We start from the raw sequence: 15,250 nt of genomic DNA on the forward strand, positions 1-15,250 counted from the left end.
TTAGCTGTGGGCTATGATAACACTATCATGTTAAATCCATCTGTTTAGATATATTGTTGTTTTAGCTAAAAAGAGACCCAGATAAAATAGCAGTTTTTTTACTGGTAGAAAAGGCTGTAGGTGAAATCAGCATTCACAGCTCCTGAAGGGTTGGGGGGACCCCACTGCATTCCTCCACAGAGGCATCTCAAGCAGGGATCTGCTGTTAGTATAAAGAAGAAAACCCTTCTGTATTTTAACAACAGACCTCAACCGTAGTGGAAAACAAAATGACTGCACAAGTTAGATGTAGTACTAGAAGAGATATATAATTGTTTAACTCTGCACAGTGATTACTGTTTTAACAAATTACTACCTAATCTAACACAGAAAAACAAATGTAACACCACGTTATATCTGCTGTTATATAATACAGCACAAAAACAGTCTCTGCATCACAAAGCAGTTTTGTATTGTGGAATACATATTACAGCTTACCCACCTGTAATTACTGCAGTGTGGTTTTCCCCACAAGCAGCATATCGAACTCTATGTGGCTTCAAAGCCTCGACAACTTTGGGTGTAGGCGTTTCAAAAATAAAAGTGCCATGTCCTAGTTGTCCAAACTGACCAAGTCCAAATGTATAGACTTCTTTGTCTGAAAAAAAAAAAAAATAGAGCTAGTCGAAGTAAATAAATATACATACATGCATACATACATACATACATACATACATACATACATACATACATACATACATACATACATACCGGCAGTATAAACCGATTTATTACATTTATAAGCACTAATGAAAATTCATATTCGGAGATTACATACTAGATTCCTATAACTCTTTGTAACTTTATTTGCAAGACACCCCTTTACCAGAATTCCCAGGTCCACCCACATGCTATGGCTATTACAAAGCCAAATGCTAAGTTTTTTTTTCACCTCCCAGTGGATTTACAAAAACAAATCTGGGGAGCCCTTGTGCAACACCGTGAACATACATACATACATACATACATACATACATACCGGCAGTATAAACCGATTTATTACATTTATAAGCACTAATGAAAATTCATATTCGGAGATTACATACTAGATTCCTATAACTCTTTGTAACTTTATTTGCAAGACACCCCTTTACCAGAATTCCCAGGTCCACCCACATGCTATGGCTATTACAAAGCCAAATGCTAAGTTTTTTTTTCACCTCCCAGTGGATTTACAAAAACAAATCTGGGGAGCCCTTGTGCAACACCGTGACATGTGACTAATAAGAAAGCTCACTACGGGAATCTTCAGGAGTACATACAAAACAAAAGGTGATTTAGCTCCCCGACTACTGAAATATTAGTGATGGGTGGATTTACCAGCAAAGGATAGCTGCACCTTTGTTTAAATATCAAGATTTAAACTGATTAAATCCGCAAAATAAATGTTATATTTTATTTCCACATAAAGGGTTATTCACAAAAGGGTGAAGAGTTTGGAGAAGGCAGGGGAGGAGAACAATCTAGGACAACATAGCTGATTTGGAAACATTCTCCAATTCAGCTCACTTTCCAGTTCACCTATAATGTCCTAGATTGTTCACTTCTCCCGCCTTCTCCAAACTCTTCACCCTGTTGTGAAAAACCCTGTAAGTTTATGTCATGGTCTGCCAGATATAACTCTGTTGCTGAAATCAACCAAAATGGTGGCCACTTATCACTACTAAGTGACCATCCACGCTCCTGTGGAACTCCATGGTGAGTGTGTGAATGATGCTAAATCTTCTCAGCGTGTCCACCAATCAGCTAACAGAGAAGGAGCAGCGGCAGTGAGTTTCTCATGTGCATTGAATGCTGGGATATGTAGAGCACAGGAGAATACTTCCTGTATAAGTGTTCCTCAACAGGAGCCTGGATGGTCACTTTGTAATGAAATAAGCGGCCACCATTTTTGTCAATGTCCGCAAAAGAATTAATGTAGGCAGACCATGACAACAATCTTAATTTATGTGGAAAAATCATATAGCATTTCTATAGCTGATGGGACAACAGCCTAATGTAAATAAACCTAAACTTGTTAGCATAATAAATCCTCGTTTCCGTGTATAGTTTGTGAACATGCCAAGTAATGCTGTACTTGAAATATCTCACGCTAAAGCTGGCCATACACAGTTGGGGGTTTTTTGCTCACCCTGCGGGCTGAGCGGGAACAAAAAAAACATAACAGATTTCTCTATCCAAGCTAAACAACGTGGATGGACAAATCTCCCACTGTGTCCTTAGTATTCTGACTGGCTTCATCAATTTTCCATCTGGCTTCATCAATTTTCTGTTCTAAGGATGCCAGACTGAAGGGCAACGACAGGGGCACCCATTGTGCAAATTTTGGCCGGGTCATTAAGAACCAGCCAAAATTCACAGTGTATGGCCAGCTTAAATTTACCAGGAAGTGTCTATATCACAGAAAACAATAGACTGTTGGCAATCTGCAATTAAATGACATAAAACATGACAGCTTAACATAAGCAGCCACCAGTTTCCTTAATTTTAGCAACAGAGGTAAGTTAGCCAGACCATGACAAAAAACTTTATTTTAAGAGGGGGAAAAAAACAGCGCTTATATTGCTTCTTTAGCACATGTGCTAGACTGATTAGAATATTGATTTTTAAAACAAAGATGCAGTTGTCCTAGGAGAACTCCAGGAAAACGTTCTTAACCCTTGCAGTGGGCCTAGCCCCGTACTGCACGGGTTAGGTGCTCTTTGTGTCCAGGGACAAAAATAACAAAGATACACTCACCCGAAGCTTCCAGCTAGCTAGCTGTCACAATGCTCCCTCCAGCCTTAGTGTCCTCAGGTCTATACACAGTGTATAGACGTGATAATTTACAGGACCTTAGGAGGGTGAGAGACCCTGGAAGGACTGGTCTAAGAAGAAGCCGGCTCGGAGCTTCAAGTGAGTACAACTTTTTATTTTTTCCCTAGACACAAAAAAGCACGCAACCCTTGCAGTGCTGGGGTAGCCCCACTGCAAGGGTTAATGAAAACATTTTCCTGGAGCTCTTCTTTAGAATTACATTTTAGTTATAAGTAGGGATGCACAAATATTCCGACCACTGAAACATTAGATTATTTATAATTTTTTCCACATAACTTTCACCAAGTATTTGAATGAATCTGTATGAATCCGATTAAAATGTAGAAAGTGGGGATGCACTAAAATTTCGTGCATCGAAACATAAAATCGGCCGAAAATGGAACTTTGGCCAAAATACCAAAAGTGCCATCTTTTGGTCAAAATTGCGGTGCATGCCTAGTTTCTCCCCCCACGCTATGTACTACTCTGTGGCTCCTCTGACACAGAGCAGCATCCCGCGAGGAGGAGAAAAAAAAAACTGTCAGGAGGCGGAGTGGGGAGGAGAGCACTGTGAGCGTGTCACAGTAGGAGCTCTCCTCCCGCACTGGCCTGCTCAGCCTCCAATAACACATCAGGAGAGGGGTGTGTGGGCGGAGACAGCTGTCACAGGAGGCCAAAACAACAGTGAGGGGGAGGAGTCAGTTGTCAAATGAGACCGAGCTCTCCTCCCTGCACCAGAAGCTTAGCCTCCTGCTAGAGCCGATCCAAGATGGAGAACGGTATACAAAACATTCAATGATCAGTGATCTCTGAATGTTTGTAAATAACTGGACATAGCATGAGTTACTATATACACCAGTTATGAATGAATAGGAAGTGATATACATCACTTCCTATTCATTCATGAATTTTGGGTTTGTTTTTTTATATTTTCGGTTTAAAAATGTTATTTCGGTGCACCTCTAGTTATAAGTATAAACTACTTTTTGCTACCCAGATCCCTTCCTCCTGTGTTTAGTTGTTGCTGTGCTCAGTCACGTTAACACAAATTTATACGCATTTAGCTGTGTAATACCGGGCTAAACAGACCCGGGATGCAGACATTTCAAGACTGAATGAACCTAGACACTGCTGAATGTGTAGGTGTGCATTCAGTCCAAGAAAAGCATTCACTTCTAGGTACGTTTAGAAACCTATTGTTAGGTTCCGACCATCACTTTCGGTTTCATACACAGATAACTACTTTCTAATGCACCGATTAAAAAATAAATGAAAAAGCTCTCAAAGCACATGTGCATAGATAACGCACCTACTGCTCAGATTGCTTCAAGACATGAAAGTCAAGGAGAAAATGTAAATATATTCATCTGAAAAAAATGTTTACATTTATGCATATTTCATGTATTAACCAACTGCTATCGGCGCAATGTTTTAAATTTATGCACACATATGTTAAAATCTGGATTTTTGGCTAGAAAACTGCTTATAATAATTACATATTTTGTGAAAGCGGAGGCCCTGTAGAAAAAAAATAAATGCTAATTGCAGTTATTTAAGTTACACGATATTTGTGAAAATGTTAATCAAAATTGATATTTTTAGGAGAAAATAAATACACTAAAATGAATTTTAGTGCACCCAATCACAATAGAATACCCAATTGTTTTGTAAAATGAAAGATGAGGCCATGTCAGGTAAATGGATACCAAAACATGTCAAAACTTGAAGCAGAACTCCAGGCAGAATCTTTATTAAGCCTTGCAGTGAGGCTACTCCTGCACTGCAAGGGTTAGCTGCACGTTTTTGTCTAGTTAAAAAAAAAAAAAGTTATACTCACCCGATCCTGTGAACTGACTTGCTCTTAGACCTGTCCCTGGAGCCTCTCTCCCCATCCTCTGCAGCTGTCTACGGTTCTGTAAATCATCACGCTCCATACACAGTGTATATACTTGCGGACGCTGAGGAACATTCCAGTGCTGCAGCAGAGGAGGGGACATGCTTCAGTGACTGGAGAAGCAGGAAGCTGGCTCAGTGGTTGGGGTGAATATTCATTTTTATTTTAGCACCTGGTGTTCTCCTCTAAAATTACGTGCACCTGTGAAATGGCAAAAAAACACAGTACTCATGTATTTGGAGTTAACAGGGAGTGATGGTTCTAGAATTATTCCTCTCACACCACTGTTTGTGGCGATATCTAACATGTGTAGCTCAAGTGTTTTCACGCTTTGCACACCGGAGCTGGCTTGTGTTTCTATGGTGGAGGGCTTTAAACAATGTTTTTGTGTTTGTTTTTGTATATGTTCCTTTAATTTGTTAAACTTAAAAGAGAACTATGGGGTAACCTTTTTATCCCATAGTTCTCTTAAGAGCCACAGGAGGACATATACTAGCGTCCTCCCGTGACCCAAAGCTCGGTATATAGCGAGCTATAGTTAGCTATATACCGAGAGCACCGCAGCCGGGACGGATCCCAACAATACTGTCGAGATCCAGCCGGCTTCGAGAGTGACAGCTGGCTCTGCCTATCTAGAGGCAGAGCCAGCTGTGCCTGCCCCCTCCTCCATCCGTTCCTGCAGTCAACGCTTGAGGATCGGATCGGTGACAGGCGGAATCCCTGCGGGGAGTGGTGACTGACAGTCAACCCTCTCTGCAGGGAGATGATTGGAAAGTGAGCAAGCGACAGTATGTGTTCGCTCACTTCCCGATCTATAGAGCCGACGTGTGACAGTTTCATATCACACTTTGGCTCAAACTATGAGGTGAGTGGAAATCACTCACCTCATAATTCTCCTTTAACATTACCGCTATCACATTAGGTGCTCACAAGCCCCCTATGTTATAGCGCAAAGGAAGTGACAGGTCCTCTATATGGAGACATGAGGAGATCCCAAATGTCACCTATGGACCACGCAGATGAAGTACAGATTGTGCTTCAAAAGCTTCTTCATTGGCCACAGCAGCCGGAGAAATGGCAAACTGAAACAGGAAGTGACTAAATACTCATCGCTTCCCAGTTCAGTAACCAGAGGGGATATTAGTCACTGGAAGTGTGCTGATCTCCCTCCAATGTAGCTGCAGAGACACACTGTGCTGGTTCTGCAGCAGAGTCCAGGATAGCCGACAGTGGCGGCGGAGGGAGGGCAGCACCCTTTTCAGCAGCATACACTGTATGTGAAAGCCGGATCCCAGCTGCACAAATCAATACCACGATCACAACTGCTGATAATCTTGGTTTTAACCACTTTAGTATGAAGAGGTATGTATACATGCAGCAGTACTAAAGTGGTTAAAAAGATAACTGTGGTCTTCTTGACCAAACTATATATGTGAAGATGTGAGATCAGCCAAATGTAAAACAAATTAACTCGTTAGTGTATTCTATGTATAGTTTGTGAATATGTCCATGGGAGAAGCCATGCTGCTCCTTGCCAAGTAGTGCTGTACTTAAAATATCTCATGATAAATTTAACAGGTTGGGCCTTTCTGAGTGAAAACAATTAGCTGTCCGCTAACTGCACTGTCATTATATAACCACAATAGTCCTGGTAGCAAAAGAACATGCAAGTTATGCTGCCTTGGCTTTAGATCACACTAGGGAGCTTTGGAATAGTAACCTTTTTTTATTGATGACAGAACAAGAGGTTAGAACCTTTTTTGGATCTGTCATTTCTTAAACCAATAATAGTTTCCTACCATGTTACGCTACTTATTTCCTACATTGAAATTCATATTAGCTTATGAATGAAACGCAGCATTTTTCTCCATTCCCCATTCTCCAATTCATCCCGTTACAGAAGTAAAAAAAGAAAATCCAACCTGAAAGAGTGAACGCTCCCCCTTGTGGACATCTGCAGACGTACACAACTGTGATATAGTTTTACAGTAAAGTGGGGTTGTATTTAAAGCTCGTCCACCTACTCTAAATGTACCAATTCCATTTCTGGAGCCAGCTTTGTTCTACAATCAATGTTTCTGTTGTCTCGAAACTCACCGCTGGCATCATTTGGCAATTCTTTCAGCTGCATGACTATTAAACAGGAATGTATAGTGATCTCAATGCTTTTTTAGATGTACATAAAAAAGATCAGCTTGATGTCAATCTTACTGGTATGTAATCATGCTGAAAAAACCCTGTGTGCAGTTTATGATGAACACGGGAGTATTTGCTTAATACATACGTGGGATCTACATTCTGCTTTACAGTACTACACAATTGTTCTACCTTACTGTCCGGACCCATTAGAAACAGTGTCCTCTCTGCCTTGATATTTTCTCAACAGTTCTTGGGTATAGAATTTTGAAAGTTCATATTTATTGGTTCATTCACACTCCCTGAAGGGTGTTATCTACAAACTAGGGCTGTGGAAATTAAAGATTCATTTCTCGTTTAATCGTTAAACTTTTTGATCGATTAAAATTATTTTGATCGCTAATGAAAACACTTCCAGGAGTCCTGTCGGCATCCGGTGACGTCACGGACATCGACGTCACCGGACTCCTCCCCCTTCCCCAAGTGGCCCCTGTCGGCTAACGAAGGGAAGGGGGGAGGAGTCAGGTGACGTCGATGTCCGTGACGTCACCGCACTCCTGCCCCCTTTGTTAGCCAACGGAGCCACTTGGGCCGGTGAGTTTGCCCAAGAAACTTTCTGCATGAGCGCCAGCCAAGGCATTGGCCTATACACATATAGCACAGCAATGAAGCAATAAAATGAACTAGGATCACACTAATCCAGCACGTTATTATTCTGAGTTGCCCCACTCAATATGGCCGCCGCTTGAGTGGGGCAACTCAGAATAATAACGTGCTGGATTAGTGTGATCCTAGTTCATTTTATTACTTCATTGCTGTGCTTTATTGTGTATAGGCCAATGTAGTTGGATCTGTATGTGCGTTATAATTAATCGAAATGTAATCGATTAAAAAAAAAATTTAGATTAATCGAACACGAAAATTGTAATCATTACCAGTCCTACTACAAACCTCTATATTTATCACAATAATAAAATTCTGGAGGAGTGAGAGTGTAAAAAAGTGAAAGCCATGTCAACAATGACTAAGGTCAACACCCCACAAATATCTCAAAATACTGTGAGAATATAGACTACTTCCCTGTTAGCCAAAAAATAAACTTAATGTACATGAACTCCCAGCTAATCTAAACCAGGTACCTAGAGGTTCAGTGGAAAATCATGCTGTGGTATCACAAGTGTCACTTGGATTACTTGAAAAATGTGCAGAATTTCCGCTATAAACATGTGGAAGGTTAGTGAGAAGAAGGTATGTAATAGCATGCAGCAAAGTCCCAGCATTACGTCAGCTAGCTATTAGGAAAAAAAGCAGAGAGATCCAAACCTAACATCTCACATGGTTGCTAAATGCTTTCATTCACACAGAACCAACTGTTGCTCCAGTCTGGCTGAACATAAAAATCCTTTTCCCTAAAGCGTATCGAAAACCAAGAACATAAACAGTGAAAATTGCAGCTTTTCAGTACTTGGAAATGATGGCTGCATTCGTTTTCTTTTTTGCTTTAGTTTCCTGCTAGTAACATCCTCCCAGACCGAGGATGACAACGCTCTCTCATTGTATTGCATCTATGAAGAAGTAGGGTTGTCACCCTAGACTGCTCCCTCCTGATTCAGACAACAGAACCTCCAGTCTTTTCATCTCCAGAACATAGGGGTTTTGTTGATTTCGCAGAGGTAATCTGGGCAAGGCTAAAAAGGTCAAAAGATATTGAACAAATATAATAATATGCTTTCAAAGGTATAGTTAAAGAAGAACTGAACTCAAAAAGTGAAGATTTGCTATGTTATAAAAACATATAGAAATGTTAAATGTGCCTAAGCACTACCTTGACATTTTTACTTTCCATCTTGCATTAGTCCTAAAAAATAGCAGTGCACTGTACTGTATGTCTAGGTATTGCTGTGCCTATGTCCTCATAGCAGTATATCTGCAGTACAAAATCTAAGACAGTGCTGTCTTTAGCAATGTCACTACTGTGCTGCTCATTGCTTACCTTGCAGTAGGCTCTGATATGAGGGAGCAAAGACAGCCGCCTCCACCCACAGACTCTAAAGATCAGCTGCAGGGAGAAGACAGGCAGAGGGCAAAGTACTAGCCACTAGTGTGGCCTGTCTTACAGTATAGGCACAGCTTCCAGAGTTCAGTTCCTCTTTAACAGAGCAAAAGGGAACACATTAGAGAAAGTTTACTGTTAAGGGTTACAAACACTTTAACATTTTGTGAAATGTAACCTCATTTAGGTCTATGAATCACGCCAAAAATAAATATAGTTACAAACCTGTGACTGCAATGGTGTGCCCTCCACCACAGCAAACCATCTTCACCTTTCCAGATATTCCAGGAACGCGTTGAGGTTGTCGGTGTTTGTCCAGCTTCTCAGCAGGCAGACCGAGCTTCCCATTTTCAGGTTCCCCGAAAGTATACAAATCCCCATCCTCTAAAGAGAGTCCCAAAATCATAAGATAATAACATAACCTCTAAAATGGATTGATCTATACGTATGCTTAAAAGGGACTTTGTAATGGTTTTATGTATATTTTCTGTACTTATTATGGTGGCAAAATAAATATAAATAATTTTTTTTTTTTAAACTGCCTTTTTGTCCATATGGCTATTTTGTATTTCACATTTTCAGTCAGCAGATGAAGCATTATGCTTTAACATGTTTTTCAGGCTATCCTTATCGGCTTTTCTGAAAAAAGGCTTGTAGTTTACAGATATCAATAGCTCAAGCTAAAATATGCGCATATAGCTGAATAAGCATGACTCATATGCCGCACTCCCCAAATGAATGACACACACACAGCCTTCCCCCAAAGGAATGATTTACCTCCCACCTACCAGCTCCCTGTCTGCTCTGTTCAAAGGTATGACTGCCCACGATCTCAACCACCTTCATCCTCCTCTTTGCCTTCTCTGTTCAGAGGAATGATTCCCCACCACCCACCTCCATTATCCTCTTTGCCTGCTCTGTTGAGACAAATTACATGATTCACCTACCCTCTCCATTCCCCTCTGCCTTATCGGTTATGGAAGGAATGACTCCCTCCACCTTAATTTCCCTTTTTTATTTGAGAAACATTTTGTCAACACAGGGTCCCAGTACCAAATGTGCATTTGAGCAGACCAAGAATAAAATTTTTATGTCCTGGAGTTTAGTTTTCTATGCATTTTTACAGGGATAGGACATGTATGGCTGCCCACACATGGCAAACGTACCATATGTGCTTTTTACACATCACAGCCTCTATCCCTACACAAACTGTGCTTGTGAGTATATAAATCTATTCAGTGTCCATTTTTTGTGCAGTCAGACTGTCTATCTCCATCTATAACCCACCCAGCAAAGAAATCAATGTTATGGGACCTACTTATTAGGTCGCAGAAGGTGAGAGTGACACTGAAAAGGGTTAACACAAAAGACATTGACTGAGGTGGATGTGTGAGGCCTCCTGAGATGTAGTATTCCTTACTTTGAGCACACGACTTTACACTTGTTACAAATACGTATTTTTTACCACTGTTTGCTTTTACTCGGTTTTCAATATTTTACACATTGTATTATCATTGTATACTGTACATAGTCACATTGTTTTGATTGTAGATCGGCACTATATTGTTCTATTGTGCTTTATGTAGAGTATCACTTATTTGGGTGTACTTATCAGTGCTTTGTAGAGCTCTTAGTTTATATTGGTGAGAGGTATATATTTGTTTAATACGTTTTCTGTGCTCAGTCTGTCACTCTAGCTATAACTCATGCCACCTTCTAATAATTTTTTAGGGTTTGGTTTTTTTTACCGATAAAGAAACAATTCCTTTTATTCCTTGGTGCAGCTACAAGCTTAATTTTCACACATCTTGGTTAAGACGCCCACAAGGCTCAAAACTACAATGGCTATATTTAACAGCACTTGGAACCATTCTGCTACATTAGATACTCTAACTTACTGAGGACAGGTTTGCTTTAATGTCCCCTTCCCCTGCAGCACATACTCCCTTTTTCCCTCTTCCTGTATTGCTATATGTTACTGTAGGGTGGTAGGAAAGGAAGCTCGGAGTAAACTAAAAAAGTCAAGGCTCACATAAGGCTGAGGACACTTTCCCTGCCCCATGCGACATTGTTAGGGTATTTAATAACCACTGGCCTTGTCAAATAAGAGGAAGATGATGAGTCATGTGGTCCTGCATTCCTGAAAATATGCTAGAGGGAAGGGGGACAATAAAGTGAACCACTAGATTTGACCTGCATGGACAAAGTGATCCACAATGCACAGAAGAGCTACCATATTAATACCGTCATATTGTCATCATGTGCAAAAATATCATAGTTTATCATCCAGGTCCACAAATGCCGTGAGCTTTGCTTACGTGTAACGAATGCCGAGTGGTAATAGCCGCAGGAGACCCAAGAAACCGGCTTTCCAATATCCACCTGGTGAGGGCTGCAAACTGTTTTTTCTTCACCGAGGCCAAGCTGCCCTTCTAAATTTTCTCCCCACATGAAAAGCTTCCCATCCGCTGAAATAAAGCACAAATAATGCCTTCTATTCAATTTCATATGTTATTTAAAGATTTCCAATCACTCTGTCTTCTCTGCAGTGGAAAAGAATAGTGTTATTTTACTGCAAGGACTAAAGGCAGGTTTATTTCACATGAGACGGGAAAGAGAACGGGATCTGTCTCTCACAGCTGCAGCTATGTATAATGAATGCTTGCAATAACCTACAACTGCCTGTCTATAAAAAAAAAAAAGCACTTGGATTATTTTCCTTTTATAAGCCCTGGCTCTGTCTATTTGTATATCAGGATTTTAAAATGCAGTATCACCCAGACATGTTATATACTGATGCAGATTTGTTTAGTCATTTTTTATCATTGCTAACCATTGAGCCTCACATCATCTCTGAATTCAAGCTGAGACAATCTTTCTTTCTAGAGGGTGGCTACTTTTGTTCCCCATGGTTGCTGTGTGTGTTGTAAAGTAGCTTGCTCCCATGATGGACAACAATCTCACGTTTAGTTTACTAATTTGTATTGCGACTGTAGTCCATCACAGGAGCAAGCTTGGAGCCATGGCTACTTTAGAACACACACAGGGGCCATGGGGAATAAAAGTAGCCACCCTCCAGAAGGAAGGACAGAATCAGCACTAATTCAGAGATTATTTGAGGATCTACAGCTGAGGAATACACAAAGAAGATACATTTCTGTTTCTGAACGCATTTTTAAGATTTAACGAGTTTAGTGTCACATTAACAATTTTATGGATCTGGCACTGTTGAACTGTCACATAGACAGGTAAATTAGAACTATAATGTACATATATGGCCAGCTACTTAATTTCTGATCAACAAAAATCTATTGGCAGTTATCTTCTCACGAACTGTAAATACTGGCCGTGGACACTGCAGATGCCTGACTCTGCACAGTCCTGGCATCAGGAGGACTGCTTGCTGCTAGCATCTGTACGTGGCCTTCATTGCAAGCATGGATGCAACTTCATACAAGCACACATCTGACATCTTCATCTTAGGATGCTAGGCAGAAAAAAATAACAAAGTAGAGCCCATGGTGCGGCCCCTGCTGGTGGCCAAACCCAACATCTGCTAGAGGCAGCTCAGTTACTTACAAAGCAGTAGAAAGTCACAGACAATCTCCAGAGGGGAGGGAGCTGTGTCCTTCAAATGAACACAGAGAAAAGGATTACGATGAGTACAAAAGCAATCCTGTTTTCTCTTCCTTTTATTGAAGGACACAGCTGACAGCTTCTTCTTACGGATGGGACACCCCAAAGCATTGAGAACCGAGGGTGGGGAAGCCAAACAAAAGAACATGAAAAAAGGTACCCACACAGACTAAACAGCTGCATGTAGAACTTTGCGGCCAAAACAAGCATTCGCAGAAGTAACAACATCAACCTTATAAAAACGAGTAAAAGGTGTGCACCAAAGACCAGGTGGCCACCTTACAAACCTGCACAAACAGAAGTCTAATGATGAAAATCCCAGGACTTGCTACCACCCATAGTGGAATGAGCCGGAGCCGGAACCGGAAAGTGTGGAGACTGGTCCCTGAGGTTGTAAGCCTGAACAATAACCTCCTAAACCATTGTGAAATGGTGGCCGCGGAGGCCACCTCCCCCTTCTGGGGACCCTCAATGACAACAAAAAAGGAATCAATCTAGCGAAAAGATTCAGTGGCAGAAAAAAAAGCTTGCACCACCCTAACCAAATCTAGGCGATGCAGAGCTATCCCTTTAGCATGCATCAGATGAGAACAAAGGGAAGGAAGGGTGATATATTCATTGAGTTGAAGCACAGACACCACCCTAGGCAGAAAGGAAGGTTGAGGTCGAAGAACCACCTTGTCCTTATATATAATCTAAAAAAACGGGAGCTTACAAGACAAGGTAGCCAATTTCGACACCCTACGGGCAGAGGTAATTGCCATCAAGAAAACTATTTTTCGAGACAAAGTTAGCATGGACAACTCTCAAATATTTTCAAAGGGTAGCTTCTGTAAAACCGAGAGCACCAAATTCAAGTCCCACGGAAACAATGGCGATCTGACTGGAGGAGAGACATGCAACACCCCCTAGATGAAGGAACACACCAGTGAGTGAGGAGCCAACAGGCATTCAAAAAAAAGTCAACAAAGCCAAAATCTGACCCTTGATTGTACAATGAGCCAGGCACTGATCCACTCCACGTTGAAGGAAGGCCAAAATCCTAGCCATAGAAAAAGGCACACAATGACACACCAAGTGACTCACACCACAAAATATAAGCTTTCCAAGTGCGATGATAAACATTGCAAGAGGTAGACTTGCATGCCTTAAGCATAGTAGGAAATCACAAAGTCCAACAACTCCCTATCCCTCATCACCTAGTTTTCAATAGTCACGCCTTTAAAGCGAGCAACGGTAAAGGATTGAAAATCAAGCCGTGGAGGAGAATCCATCCCTCAGTACACAGAGCGTGGCTGCTCACAGCACCACGCTCAACCACGCCCCCTTATAGTATCGTGTGTGCCTGTCAGCACAGTGCAGCAGTGCCCACAGAAGCACAATGCACACAGCAGCAGATGACACAAGCTAAGGGAGAAACAGCGGCTGCAGCCCAGGGGGGTGGGAGAGGGAGGGATTGCTGTGAGCAAGCCTGTGAGGAGAAAGCTGCATAATTGAGCACAGCTCAGCCAGAGAGGCGACCTAGGAAGGAGGGGACCCTAATCCTAGGGACAGAACACTAAAGTGAAAGGCACCTACAGTCCACTCCCTACAATAACCCAGCATGGAGAAGAGAGCTATACTCACCAATCCAGGCAGATGTCAGGGTACAATCACCCACAAAAGACCACCTCCCACCAGGGGTGCTGTTAGCCGGGGGGGGGGGATGCTGTGATAAACCAGCCCTTTGCTGGTCGGTCATATGCGTCCCTCCGTGAGGTATCTCGCAGGTTGCCCCAACACCCAGGAGGGGCCGTCACAGCCGAGCCTGCCTTACAGCTGGGATCTAAATGCGCTCGCAATGCGCACGCTCGCAAGCTGAGCGGGGGAGACTATAAGGATCTATATTATCCAGCCTGTCACCCACCTCAGCTGTTGATTTAGGGCCAAAGAAAGAAAATCAACAACATAACAACAACAAAATTAGGAAACTAAGATCCCCAGCAGGGAGCTAGTTCCATACTCCTCGACGCTAGGAAAAAAAACTGAGCTGCCTCCCCATAGGCTGTGCTTCGTTTTCTTCTGCCTAGCATCCTACTCCTGCAGGTGGCGGTATAACCCAATCAGTAAGATGAACATGACAGCTGTGTCCTTCAATTAACAGAAGAGAAAGCTAGTCCACAGCAGCAGCTTTGGTTAATACATTCTAGTTAATAAATCTGTTACAGTACCTGGGAATAGTTCGGCCCTAATAGAAAGAAAAGTATTGTGCGAGTCCCAAAACAAGCTCATGAACTCTGTAATATTTTATCTGCTATCAGTGAACTATAAAGTGGAGTGCTTTATGCAACCAACTATTTAAAAGGAGGCAACCAATAAACCATATGCATGGAAAAGAAGAAATCATCGCATAAAAACACACTTTATAAATACTGTAATATCTTTATTTTATCCATTGTATCATAATGTGAGTGTTCTTTTATCAGTAGCTTCCTCTGAGATGCACTTTAAAAAAATCATATATCATAAAAATCATAATAATAGAACTCAGTATAGCATTAGGAGTAGTTTTTCTTATGTAGAAGATTGTCTGAATCTTAAAAACACTAATTTATTCAAAAAGTCATGTTTTTGGTGTTTGAAGTACATATAAAATGACTACTTACAACATACAGCATTGTGTACAACCCGTAATCAAAATTTCTTCCATATATAAA

At 41.4% G+C, this 15,250-nt stretch overlaps 1 protein-coding gene across 1 annotated transcript in view; it reads right to left on the minus strand.

The window, feature by feature from the left end:
- Window positions 1-15,250, minus strand: part of RPGR (retinitis pigmentosa GTPase regulator) — a 72,662-nt gene that overhangs the window by 22,654 nt on the left and 34,758 nt on the right. Inside the window, exons 6-8 of the mRNA XM_018553506.1 lie at window positions 11,237-11,386; window positions 9,144-9,302; window positions 482-637 (exon numbers count right to left, since the gene is read on the minus strand). Coding sequence (XP_018409008.1) covers window positions 482-637; window positions 9,144-9,302; window positions 11,237-11,386 — 465 coding nt within the window. The remainder of the gene's footprint in view (window positions 1-481; window positions 638-9,143; window positions 9,303-11,236; window positions 11,387-15,250) is intronic.

This window comes from Nanorana parkeri, unplaced genomic scaffold (assembly GCF_000935625.1).
Source record: "Nanorana parkeri isolate BGI_ZX_2015 unplaced genomic scaffold, ASM93562v1 scaffold122, whole genome shotgun sequence".
In the NCBI taxonomy this organism is placed as follows: domain Eukaryota; kingdom Metazoa; phylum Chordata; class Amphibia; order Anura; family Dicroglossidae; genus Nanorana; species Nanorana parkeri.